This window comes from Sinocyclocheilus anshuiensis, unplaced genomic scaffold, assembly GCF_001515605.1.
Source record: "Sinocyclocheilus anshuiensis isolate Anshui unplaced genomic scaffold, SAMN03320099.WGS_v1.1 scaffold55, whole genome shotgun sequence".
Classification (NCBI taxonomy): domain Eukaryota; kingdom Metazoa; phylum Chordata; class Actinopteri; order Cypriniformes; family Cyprinidae; genus Sinocyclocheilus; species Sinocyclocheilus anshuiensis.
This window is the reverse complement of record NW_015549647.1, coordinates 1,853,749-1,866,790: the sequence shown is the minus strand read 5'-3', so window position 1 is coordinate 1,866,790 and position 13,042 is coordinate 1,853,749. Positions and strand designations below refer to the sequence as shown.

At 36.9% G+C, this 13,042-nt stretch overlaps 1 protein-coding gene across 11 annotated transcripts; it reads right to left on the bottom strand.

Moving 5' to 3' along the window:
- Positions 1-3,156: 3,156 nt before the first annotated feature.
- LOC107660040 (protein cordon-bleu-like) lies at positions 3,157-13,042 on the bottom strand. 11 transcript variants are annotated; one of them, XM_016449203.1, is made up of 12 exons: positions 12,770-13,042; positions 11,288-11,377; positions 11,151-11,209; positions 10,953-11,059; positions 10,665-10,863; positions 10,174-10,399; positions 9,209-9,315; positions 8,680-8,901; positions 7,710-7,818; positions 6,318-6,456; positions 4,808-6,018; positions 3,157-3,674 (listed from the first exon to the last, which is right to left on the bottom strand). In XM_016449203.1, the coding sequence occupies exons 3-12, from the start codon at positions 11,181-11,183 to the stop codon at positions 3,667-3,669; spliced, it is 2,361 nt and encodes a 786-aa protein (XP_016304689.1). In that variant the 5' UTR covers positions 11,184-11,209; positions 11,288-11,377; positions 12,770-13,042; the 3' UTR covers positions 3,157-3,666. The 11 variants fall into 11 exon arrangements, with proteins under 11 accessions (XP_016304689.1, XP_016304688.1, XP_016304691.1 ...); XM_016449202.1 differs by lacking the exon at positions 12,770-13,042 and adding an exon at positions 12,509-12,617 and having other exon boundaries at positions 6,318-6,459; XM_016449205.1 differs by lacking the exon at positions 11,151-11,209 and having other exon boundaries at positions 6,318-6,459; positions 10,953-11,099.

The window sequence follows — 13,042 nt, the reverse complement described above, 5'->3', positions numbered from 1 at the left end:
AACTGTGCATGTTGTGATTACAACATTTTCTTGGTTCTTTTGTCCATTTCTAGACTAAATATAGTGTCTGTCTGTTTGTCTTTTCTCTCTGTCTGTCTGTGTAAGGGCAGGGAGGAGAGGCCATCTGCACAGCATTGTGGGGGTTAGAATGTGGTGACATCAGAGGAAATGTCAGAGATTGTGGGAGGCAATGTTAAAGAGAAACTCAGCTCCGTGCCTGAAAGCCTAACTGACATTTTTGGACAGTCGGAAAGGTCAGGCATACCTTCAGATGAAAACTATTACTCCTTATACAGTTTACACAGGTGGGTAAAATAATATCATATTTTTTACCAACTGTTAGGCTGCAGTGTCATTGAGCTCAACAACTCATCATAGTCTAATGGATTTCACTGAGTGAAGTGCAGATACAGTATCTGTCTGCAGTTTCATCAGATGTCATACAATATCATGTTTTTATCATATTTAATGCTTGTATGTGTTTATGCCAGGATGACACAGTGAAAATTATTAGAAAATTAAAGTACTTATTTATGCATGGTAATTCATATGTATGCGCGCATGTGTGTGTAAGGTCAGGCATACCTTCAGATGAAAACTATTACTCCTTATACAGTTTACACAGGTGGGTAAAATAATATCATATTTTTTACCATATTTACTCGAGTTTCATGCTCGTGTGTTACTCCATAACCATGAATGACAATTCATACATATCATACAGTATATCATGTATACATATATAATATCATACATATATACACCAGGACAACAAATGCCTATATATATATATATATATATATATATATATGTATATATATATATATATATATATGTATATATACACTGTATGTACTACAGGACAAAACTGTTACTTTTGGCAGCTGTGCCATTGAACTCAGCGACCCATCATAGTCTTGAGTAGATTTCACTGGATTTTTAAGTGCAGATATCTGACAGCTTCATCTGAGGCCTGTTCCATCTGAGACAGACTTTATGTAAATAAGTTTGGCTCTGATTGTTAATTAGGGCTTTAGGTGATCAGTATTCATATGAGTGTGTGTGGTGCCTGCTCTCGCCGGGCGTGTCTGTGCTGCGTGGGGGTTGGGGGAGCGCTGATCTGGCTTCAGTGACCAGTAGGATGTATGTGCGCCACAAACTTGCCGGAATACTGATGAGGGAGGTGAGAAAGGCACCAGTCCACCAGGGAGAACTAGACGCTTCCTCCATCTCATGCACAACCAATGGACTTTACACAAGGTGCATATTTTAATGCGAGAGCGTTTCGATCAGTTCCTCAGCATACTTACACACATGTAAATCAAACTAGCTTTATAAAATAGAAAACATGCATAGGTCAGATGACCAATAAAGCCCACCTATCCCCCAATTGGCTATGGCAAACATATACCCGCAGTGTTTAGGGCCACACGTGGGTTTCAATAGACCAATTTGATGAAAAGCCCCTCATTGTGCTTAGCGGGGTCCTATTCAATCAGCCATGCCTGTTGGAAAACTATTCCTACACACCACAGAGAGATGTCTCAGAGGGCAAGAAAACACTCCTTGAAAATGAGAGGAGGAAAATCTGAAATGGCTGATGGTCTAAAAGGTGGAGATGCAACCGCTCTGCAGGCTGTTGCGGCCTTGAGAGAGTCCTCCTCAAACAAAAAGCAAGGAAGATAAATAAACTTAAAATAATGATCTTTAAAAAAGCATCATATGACCCCTTTAATGTCTTTGACTGCCCAGAGAATAAAGCAACACTGAAAGCTTTTCCCCTCAGTTTTATGAAGTCTATAAAACTTGTCATGACAGACAGAAAAGATGTTACTAGCAGAAAGAGGTAGGTATTTGAAAACACACATAACACCGTGTCGCTGGTTAAAAAGCTCTCCTCTGTGATTTGACCTTTGTGTTTATCGTTTAGAAAATGACAGTTGAAAGGATCCTCAAAGTATGTGAGTTACATCGGGATCAGTGAGGGAAAAAGTGTTTGCCTTTTCTGTGAGAAAAACATGCACAATACACGGTTCTGAAGCACTTATGGCTTTTGGTATATACTACCCCCTAGTGATCTTCATAACAGTTACACTAAATGAGTTTACAAACATACAAGTTACACTTAGATTTGATCCTAGGACAATAAAATGATCAAAAAAAGAAAAAAGAAAAATTAATGTGACCATGATTAATCAACCACGCTTTTGGTATATACTACCCCCTAGTGATCTTCATAACAGTTACACTAAATGAGTTTACAAACATACCAGTTACACTTAGATTTGATCCTAGGACAATAAAATGATCAAAAAAAGAAAAAAGAAAAATTCATGTGACCATGATTAATCAACCACTGGGAATGCTAACAGATTTTCTCCAAGTATGTACCTATTATAGAGTATATTCTTGGGACCAAAAAGCAACCATTTAGCGCCTTGAACACTCTAGCAATGTGCTAACAATCACTAAGGATTTCAGAGTCAGAAGTCAGAAGTAAGAAAGAGCTTTATTACCAAGTATGTTTACACACACTTGGCGGCAGGAGCTTCCAGTGCAGAAGAAAGTATGAACATAGTGCAAACGTACATGATAGTGCAGACATACATAGGAATTACACAGTAGAGATGGAGTATAACACTATAAGAAAAACAGAAAATTAAATAATGCACTATATACAGAAGTAGAAATATAGAGAAAAAACATGCAATTGTTTAAATGAATGTATGTAAGATATGTTATTTACAAGTGTGCATTTTACAAATGTACAATTCTATTTATTAGAATTATATTCTATTTATAAATATGTCAGTTATGATGGACAATGTACAGTATAGTTATGAATGTTATCAATAAGGATTTCTTACCATTCACAACATTTTAAATCATGGTTGCATAGAAGAAGAGTCGCCGTCATATATGGTGCTTCATGGAGGATCCATTGGTGAAAAAGTGATGTAATGCAACATTTCTCCAAATCAGTCCTCATGAAGAAAGAAACTCATCTAGGCTACATCTTAGATGGCCTGAGGGTAAGTACTTTTTTTTTTTTTCCATTTCTGGGAGAACTATTTCTTTAACATCACAGCACCACCCACTCTGACTTTGCTTTTATATTTTTCACTAAATCTGAATGATGAAACACTTTGCCTGAAGTTTACAAACAAATGTTATTTATTTATGCTCAAAAATACAAACGACAACATGTAGAAAACTGTATCCTGGCAAGTTTCTCAGGACTAATTTCTCTAAGGAAAAAAAAAAAGACTTCAATTCGGCAATATAAGCCTTCATTACTATACAAACATGTGCACATATGAATACATGCATGTTTTTACCCCAAGTGTATTCAGTGGGGGCAAAGTTTACTCTTGGCACAATAACTTTCCTGTTTAGTCAATTAAAAGGCTGGAAAAATACTCCTTTCTCAAAGGATCTGTGAAAATCAGTCCAAAAAAAAAAAGAAGGAAAATACAGGTACATTTTTCTGAATGTTTTTCATCATCCAAAATATTCATAATGCTAAAACACAGAATCAAATAATCTTATAATAAGAAATAGCGGTTTTAATATAGTAGTTTAATATAGTGTGTCCTCCTGTTCATTCTGGTGAAGAACATCCTCCACATTTAAGCCAAATGAACACTGCCATATTCAGACTGGCCATCAATTACCTGGAGAAAACAAAAAACAAAACTCAAGACCCCATAGTAAGTCCCAGCATTCTGCAAGACTCATACTGGCAGTTATATATTTTCTGGAGCCAGGTTTGAAAGCCAGATCCAGGTCCATTTTTAGCTCACGTCAGTCATTCAGAAAGCCACATGCAGTACATTGTATGGTTGTGCACAGAACATACACTTACTCCATCATCAGTGACGGAAGTTACATGTTCTGTTGAGTTATTATTAGACTGAGTCATCATTTTAAATTTCATAAAGACATACAAAACACTGATACTCATGCCGTGAACGCTGGAATGCAACAAAAACTATAATCATGCAACACACAAAAACATGCTTAAAGGAAGGAAGATGCCCATTAAATAAACAAAGAGACTATTATGAGTGTTAGACATAATTTACATTACAAACTACACATACATAACTCATCCCTGACCCAGACACACCTTGCTCTTGTGACAATGAACTAACCAATAACATCTGAAAGATAGGCCTTAACATCCTTTTCATCCTGTTACGTTTCCTGGCAGGTGACAAAAGATAAACTACACTACTGTTCCAAATGCTCACTGACTGCGTTTATGTGATCAAAAATACAGTAAAAACAGAAATATTGTGAAATACTATATTATTACAACTGAAAATGTATTTTAAAATGCCATTTATTTCTGTGATGGCAAAGCGGAATTTTCAGCATCATTACTCCAGTCTGCAGTGTCACATGATCCTTCAGAAATCATTATAATATGCTGATTTGCTGCTAATGCTTATTATTATCAATGTTGAAAACCGTTAATATTTTGTGAAAAACATGATTTTTTCCCCAGGCTTCTTTGATGAATTAAAAGTTCAGCATTTATTTGAAATGTAAATCTTTTGCAACACTATAAATGTGAATTTACTGTCAGTTTTGCAGTTACTTTAGAATGGTAGTGTATGTTTCAGTCCAAGAAGCTCCATTAAACGTTGGTGTCAACAAGTTGGTTGACAATGCAATGCAAGGACATCAATGTATTTGGCAATTACTGTCCGTAATTGACAACAAACATAAAATGTTCACCCTCTCATTAATATTAATAACCTTCTATTAATATTTCAGTGATGTCTTTAATCAGTTTACTCACTGTGTGTGTGCACGGGCAGCTTCCGTCTCCTTGAGCAGTTGGGATCCAGCCCTGGTTTGGAGCGCTTAGCCTTCTGAAATACAGCCAAGGCGAAAAGAGAGACTGTTGCAGGAGGGTAGGGGTCAAAGCTTGAATGTGATTCAGATAAAAAGGAAGTTCTGTGAGGTTCAGGATCAGAGCTGCAATTGTTTTCAGCCCTAGAGATGTTCAGATCAGTGTTAGTTTGGGGAGAGTGGGCTTTTGGTGTGGCGTATTGTAGATAAGGTGCATATTTGGGCTTCGAGTCTAAGTTTGCCCATTGGTCAAGGTCTTCATCACAGGTCTGCATTTCTAGCTCGCTCGAATCCTCTTCATTTTCACCATTATTCTCATCCCAGCAGACAGGTGGTGGAGGTGATGGGAAGTCCATTTCTTGTATTGTTTTTTCTTCTTGCGTGTTCGTAAATTCTTTCTGAATCCTTCCCCAAACATCTAATTTTTTCATACCATCATCACCACCTAGAAACTTCCTTCTCCTCTCTTTGTATTCTTCTACCCAATCCTTTTCTTCTCCAGTTTCCACCAACGCATGCTCTTCCATCTCCTCTTGCTCCACAAGATGTGTATTTGGATTGACTGGTGACCTATCAGCAAGTTTCGAAGGATTAGCCCAACTGTCTTTTAGTTCTAGATTGTTCATTGTGCTGCCTAAATGTTCTAGATCACCGAGGCCTCTTTGGAGTGATTTTAAGCTCTCAAGCTCCATGTTTTCTGGATGAATACATTGGTCATCTTCATCTTTAAGTTCCAAATTCTCGCTCTCTACATCTGTACAAGCTTGATTCTCTGGCTTCACATGCTGTAGATGTAGAACCTCTGATAAGTGCTCACTTTTATCTGAACGCTTGCACCCATTTCTGAAAGGTTCAGTTGTGACTGCTTCCAAAATCTCTGTGGTGGGGATCTCAAGAGCATCTTGGTCTCCAGGGCACAGCTCTTGTTCGGCTTTAGCAGTGTCGGGTGTCTGTAAGGTTAGTGGCACCTCAAAACACTGCCTGCTCTGCTGATGTCTCTGGGGAACCACAGTGAAGGTGGTCAAACCTTCTCTCTCAGAGGGGTTTCTCAGCAGCTGACAGCCAGAAAGTGCCTTAAGCTCAGCCTCAGGGGTGTGATGCTCAAAAAACAAACCTGTAGAAGAATCTTCTGCTAGCTGATTCTGGGATATAGAAGAACTACAGGGGAAATTGAAAGAAAGATATTGAGAATCAGTTACTTCAAGAAAATAAACAGTGAATTAGTTTCCTGGCTGAAACATCCACACAAACTATTTGTACAGCGTTTTTCACAACACATAGTTTCAAAGCAGCTTTACAGAAAACCGTGACATTAATGTTTATAATACCTATGTATTCATGCTGTATTGTCACATTTAGCAGATTAGATCTATGCGATAAGCAGATGTTCAAAAGGTAAATTTCTATATTTCTAAGGAAGTGCAAATCAAGAAATGAATTCAGCAAAATGAACATACTGTACAGAAGATAGGGTTCTCTGTTGCCGTGCCTGCAGAGATTCTGCAAGTTCACTCATAACTTTAGCAATTGCAGGGCAGCGGTCAGCAATGCAAGCTCTGTATTTGTCTGAACTCTTGTCGTCCCCTTGAGCTTCCTCTACTGAAGCGAAACAAAGTGTTATGAGAAATACACTGTAGTGTTTTTTTGAGTGTCTTGTGCTCATCTGTAAAACCATCTCATCTGCAACCTATCACTAATATAGCACCTTAGAAAAAACAGCACAGCGTACAATATGTATTTTTATTGAATTTATTCAAATATGAATCGGTATTAGTAAATTGAATTTCAGAAGTTAATTTGGCAAAAAAAACTAACAAACCAAAAAAACAACAGCAAAAAACAATGAAATTCTGAAAAAAACAAACAAAAGACAAGCACACAGAACGCTGATGACAAATATAACATTAAAATTATTCTAACAAAAAGCAAAACGGCAAAACTAAACAGCTTGAATTAAAAATGTTGATTTATTTGTGGCTGATGAATTCATTTTTGAATTTCTGAATTTTGAATAATTTAAGATGAATTCTTAAAAGCATCCCTTATGACCCCGACATGTTTTTTATTTTTTTTTAAAGATGACCCTGACATGTTTTTTATTTTTTTTTAAAGACATTGACATTTAATAAAGCTGAACCGCAGTTACGTAGATAAAAATATCAAACACTGATTACAACCATCTTGGGGGCTGTGGCTCAAAATCAAGGCACAATTATTGTGATAAAGTGCTACAGATTACACAAACACTGAAATAACTTTATATTAAAAACATTAGAACCTACAAACTACAATGAAATCCATCTGTCTAAGGCATAAATTGACTGACTGTTATTGACCTGAGTGTGCATCACTTTATCCTCTAGAATTGTCTTTATACTAACTAACAAGGTGAAAAAGACTTCACATTACAGTTTAAAACAAGAGGGAGTGACATTAAGCAAGGAAGCCAATTAAACAACAGAACAAGACTCAACAAGAACTTAAGTTCAGTGCAACGTGCATAAGACATGAAGGCTATGTAAAGACACAGAGAACAAATAGCCCATCACCGATGAAAGCAGGAACAGAGAAGCATGCATGGAGGAGAGGAGGAGGAAAGGAGACTGTGCTGCCTGTTAGGCGCCCCCTCCTGGTAGTACAGTGTAAAACAAAAGCAAATAATTAATCCAACACAGTTGGCAAGCATTGACAAATACAATTTTTTTCTCACATTTGTTCAAGCTTGATTCTATGCTGAAACTGCATATACTTGGCCTCTAGGAACCCATCACTAGCATGCACACAAGTATTCACAAATGCTTAAACATAGAAAACTAAAAGAACACTTATGAACAAAAATGAATGCATACCTTTGTTATCTGAATCGGATGGGGTGGGGCCATCACATGGTGGGGGCGGAGCTCTTCGTTTAGTCCTTTTAAGGGAGGACTCGGTGGAAGAGATATGACTGAGCTGACCCTGAGCAAAGCACGATGAGGTTATGATTGGAATAAAATACTAACATAATGCTTAATGCGTACTGCATAGTAAATACTTAAAGTGGAACAGTATACATGATACAATTTTAAACCATAATATACTTAAGGTGTCACATAACCTCATTACACTGTAGTTTCATTTATTGTTAAATTAAATTCTGTTTGAAAATGTCTTAAATTTTGGCAATCAAGTAATGAGTAAAATATAAGATGTAAAAAATTGCAGCTGTTATTACAAGCAGTGGGCATTGAGGGTCAAACTGAGTACATTGCACTGTGGGATACTGTAATTCATTCTGTTTTTTTTTTGTTTTGTTATATACTATATTTTTTGCAAATAAAGTAGGTCTATATAGTATTTCACGCACAAAGAAAATCTGAATATTATGAGCAATATACTGTATATACTGCAGAAAAAATAGCATGCCGTTCAAAACATGCCACAGAACCATACACATACAATTTTATTTTAATAGTTAGCCTACTGTTTAACAATAAAACTGGATTCTGATCAGTAGAACTGCACATTCCTGCATGCCAGTGTTGTTATTGTTAACTAAAATTTAAATTCAAAACGTTTTAATTGAAATAAAGCTGAAATAAAATAAATATTAGATGAAAAACCTGGAATACTAAAATTTACCCAAGCACAAGAAATAAATACAAAAATTAAAATGAAAACTGAAAATATAAAAACAAAGGCTAATTCAAAATATCAATGCATACTATAGTAGTATATAAATAATACTAAAATAACACTGATGCCTACATATATGAATATTGGATGGCCAATGGTACAGGTTTGTTTAGACTGGTATGGAGATGCTCACAGCATTCCCACCTGTTTTCCAGTAGAGTCACTCTCTGATATGTCTGAAAAATCTCTGGTGGTAAGTCCACAAGTGACACTCTGGGACACCATCATAGGAGGCTGTGGAGCGCGTCTCTTCTTTGGCATGTCGGCATTGACCATGGGTAAATTTAAGTGGCCATTAACACCGTTCACCCTGTCCGCACATTGGCCGTTCCTTTCAGGAGAATTTTGAGCACTGCCAGTCACAGCCTGTAGAAGAAGAAGAGAGAAAAAAAAAATAAAAAATCACTGAATATGTTGAAAGGAGTCAAATATTACAGAAAAGGAATATTTTTTCTATATACAAACTGAATTAATGTTCAAAAACATGAGGCAAGATAAACAGATGCAAAGGAAAGCCGAAAGATAAACAGATGCAGAGACAGATGGGTGGACCGGCGCAAGTGTTTTACAATGTTACAGTTTGGTTATGATATTTCCCCCCATCATTTCCTAAATATGACAACAAGCAGGTTGCACAGACTGCTAAACCAAACAGACTGACAGGTGTACAAACCTGCTCAGGTGTTTTCTTGTTCTTCTTGAATAATCCAAAGAAACCTTTGTTTCCCTTCTCTCTGTGGTTCTTTTCTTTAACTGGGGATTTCTGTTCTTCATCACCACCTGGACAAGCACAAAAGAGCCTCTTAGTTCAAACAAACTTTTGTGGACAAATCTCAGCAGTGCGGAAATTGCTGGTGCAGCACTATTATATAAAGATAACAATTACATCTTTTTTGTGATACAAAATGCATTTGCTTGGAGTTTGGTACCTTTATGAGTTAATACAGGATCAACAGGATTGTTTGGTACCACTTTCAAAAGAAAAAAAAACTTAACTGCAAGACTAATATTACTTCATTCACATATTTAAATATGTAAATGCAAGCAGATGCCTTGTTCAAAAATCATAAACATGGGGTCTCATTCACTAACTGTATTTTTATGATTTTGTGTGTGAAATCTATGTATGAACATTTTCATAAATTATGATTCATTAATAACTTTCATACAATTGATTGCAATAAAAACATAGCAACTACATGTTTCCTCTGCATAAAAACATAAAAGGTTGTGTAGTACACAGAATATGGAGATGGTTTGGGTGTGTTTAATGCAAATGAGAATTGTGGTCACTCATTTGTGATACTCCAAAATCATTTACACGTTGATTAGCTGGTTCAGGTGTGTTTAATTTGGGTTGGAGCTAAACTCTGCAGGACACCGGCCCTCCAGGATCAAGTTTGGTGACCCCTGATTTACATAATAATGAGGTTAAAAACAAATTCTTGCAAATTCAAAACTGAATTATTCATGCAATTATTAGTGAATGAGACCCATAATGTGTACTAAACACACACAGTATGTACTGCACATTGTATGGTGTTTTGAAATTAATATGATACAGTATGCAACATTGCCACTATGTCACTATGGTGCTTGTACACTGCCCTATTTTTCTTTCTTTTTTCTTTTCCTAACCTTTAATGTCGTTGGCATACAGCTCCCTGATTCCATAGTCATTGAGTGTTTTGGTGAGATCCAGAGGTTCCTCTGATTGATATGTCCTCAGTAAGATGGTGGCATCAGGGTCAAACTCACACTTCTCACACACGGTGGGCATCAGCTCAGCCAGCGGCACTGTAGGATTGACCCGTACTACTGCCTTATGGGACTTCTTGTAGTTTATCAGAAGACGAACTGTTGCCTGGGAAATTCAATTTTTAGAGAGATACATTTTTAATGACAGGTTCAGTGTGACTTAAGACCCTGTGCCCAACACATGGGTGACCTGAAAGTATGACAATTCAGAATCAGCAAGATACTCTTGTTTTAGGCACCAAAAGGGTCCAAATCCTAGATTAACTGCTTGATATTTGACAAAACCCACTAAAAATGTTATTTTAAGATGAAATGGTAATCAAGGTAAAATTATGAGATATGGATACAATTAAGCTTTCAATCAGACTTACCACAGGAACATGTGATTTCTTCTTGTTATCACTTCCTTTAGTTTGCAGGACAACTCTTTCAAATTCAAGAGAGCCAATCATGGAGCTGGGTTTGAAATTGATGTGGTTTTGATTTGTGGAAATAAGCTTAATGACATGATCTGATGGAACGAGATGGTGTTGAGCACACAGTGTAACCAGAACATCCATAACTGGTTTACTGCAAGCGCACACACAAGAGTGAATTAAAATACGACCAGAATTGGTGAAAATGTGCAATATCACCTTTATTTTTTCCCTCTCGCTCACCTGCCATGCACTGTGGCTGTGGTCTCCTGTCCTCCTGGGAGCAGTACATTCAGAGTGATGTCCCTGTCCATGAGATCTTCTTTGGGATCCATAGGTGTGTTCTGTAGCTAGTATGAAAGATAGATGACACTGTAGATTTTGGTTTTCCTATTGATGAAGCAAAAAAAATTGATGGGTAATTCAGTTGGAACACCCTACATTTATCCAAGTAGGAATGATATGAGAACCCATCTGGATTTGCCTTTCTGGAAGTAGTTCTTTGGAACAGAGACAATTATGGCATCCACTGTTACACACTCATGGAAGAATGCTTTGTGATGAATCACATCACCAACCTGTGAAAAAATCCTCTCTGTGTCTCAGCTACGGCTGTGCAGGGGAAATTTCCAGATATGTTCCATTGACTGAATTTTCTACTGTGGGCTCTGTTAGACATGGATTGGAGCAATACCTCTGTGATGTCTTAGCTTAAACTTTTGTTAATCTTCAACAAATCAACTGCCTCTAAGCCCCTCTCCAAACAATATTTAATTGTTGAAATGTATATTATCATTTTAGTTTTTAATTATATTAACATGCATAACTGTGTGCCACAATTTTCTCACAACCTCCAACACAGCAAAGTAAATAATTCCTTATAAATTATTGCTCAAAGGTTTGGTGATCTTTCAGTAATCGTTTTACTGAAATTAAAACTTTTATTTAGCAAGGATGCATTACATTGAAATGAAGTAACACTAAAGACCTGAACCTGGAGGATCACGTGACACTGAAGACTGTAATGGCTGCTAAAAATTAAGCTTTTCCATCACAGGAATAAACTACATTTTAAAATACATTAAAACAGAAAACAGTTACTTTACATTGTAATAATATTTCACAATTAATGCAACCCTGTTACCAATCCTGGAGTAGCCTATTTTTTTTTTCTAATCTTGAACTTATTTTATATTAATATTATTATGTGTTTAATTAATGCTTAAAACGCAATTACACAAAGCAAAGTTTTAAAGTGCATTCAGGCATGTTCTACATTTTGATAACAGTGTTGATAAGGCCCTGTTTTACCCTGTTCGTTGACCGTGCCATTAAAAACCAAAACCAAATGACGTCCAAATCACAGCTGATTTAAAAACTCCAAATTGGACTAAAACAAGATGACTGAAAATGGACTTTAATGAATCAATAGCTATTCTTAAAGTGACGAAAATTAAAAATAATGTTGGGGAGCCAACGCCTTTGGGTGTGTACGGTGCTCGTTTGCTGGAGCGTCACGTTTATCATATCTGGACGTGAGCTTTACCTCACGCCTCCCTGCCGCTGATCATCGGCGCAAAGCGGAGAAATGCACAACAACACACGCGTATTTCCAATGAGAACGAACTCGACAAAAGCCTAATAAAACGCCAAACGCACGTGGCCATCCAATGTTCAGTAAGGGCACACAGAAACACACATTTGGTTTTTATATGCGGAGACATTTAACCCATACATGCTGATTTAAACCTTCGTTTGTTCGCAAATTGCAATTTTAAGACTTACAATACATTCACAACCTTAAAAGTTTTGTTATATCGCAGCAGGATTCGTTTAAGTACTATCAGTAGCTCACCGACGCGCACGTAAAGTTTTGGATACAATTACGCAATGTGCGGCACCTGTACCTTATTCAAGTCCTTACCTTACTCCAGTCCTCTATTAGGGGGTTCTTCCAACAAATGCCATTTAAAAACAAAAGGAGGACTAAATGACCAAAGCAACAAGTGGATGCAAAGACAAGCTTTGGTAATCCTCTAGTAGTTTTGTCCGTAGCCTACCTTATGGACATGCCCAGTGCTGTGACATCAACAAATCTGTTTCCTGTGCGTACGCGCGTGAGACAAAGAGAGAGACAGTGATATAACATTCTGGTTTTAGGTTATTGAGTTGACTTGATTTAGATTTGACTTAAAACGCAACTCAAAATACTTGTTGTTGAGGAGCAATATATGACAAAGATATATTTTGTTTGTTAATAAGTGAATGTGGTTAATGATGTTAGTCAATGTCTTAAATGTTTGAGGGAAGCTGTGTGAGAGAAAGGTGGTATG

Coding starts and splice junctions, on each gene's coding strand:
- LOC107660040 (XM_016449201.1), bottom strand. CDS start 11,183: ATGGGTTCTCATATCATTCCTACTTGGATAAAT. Junction 10,400..10,664: donor AGAAATCACATGTTCCTGTG/GTAAGTCTGATT, acceptor TGAATTTCCCAG/GCAACAGTTCGTCTTCTGAT. Junction 6,019..6,317: donor AGAACCCTATCTTCTGTACA/GTATGTTCATTT, acceptor TTTCCCCTGTAG/TTCTTCTATATCCCAGAATC.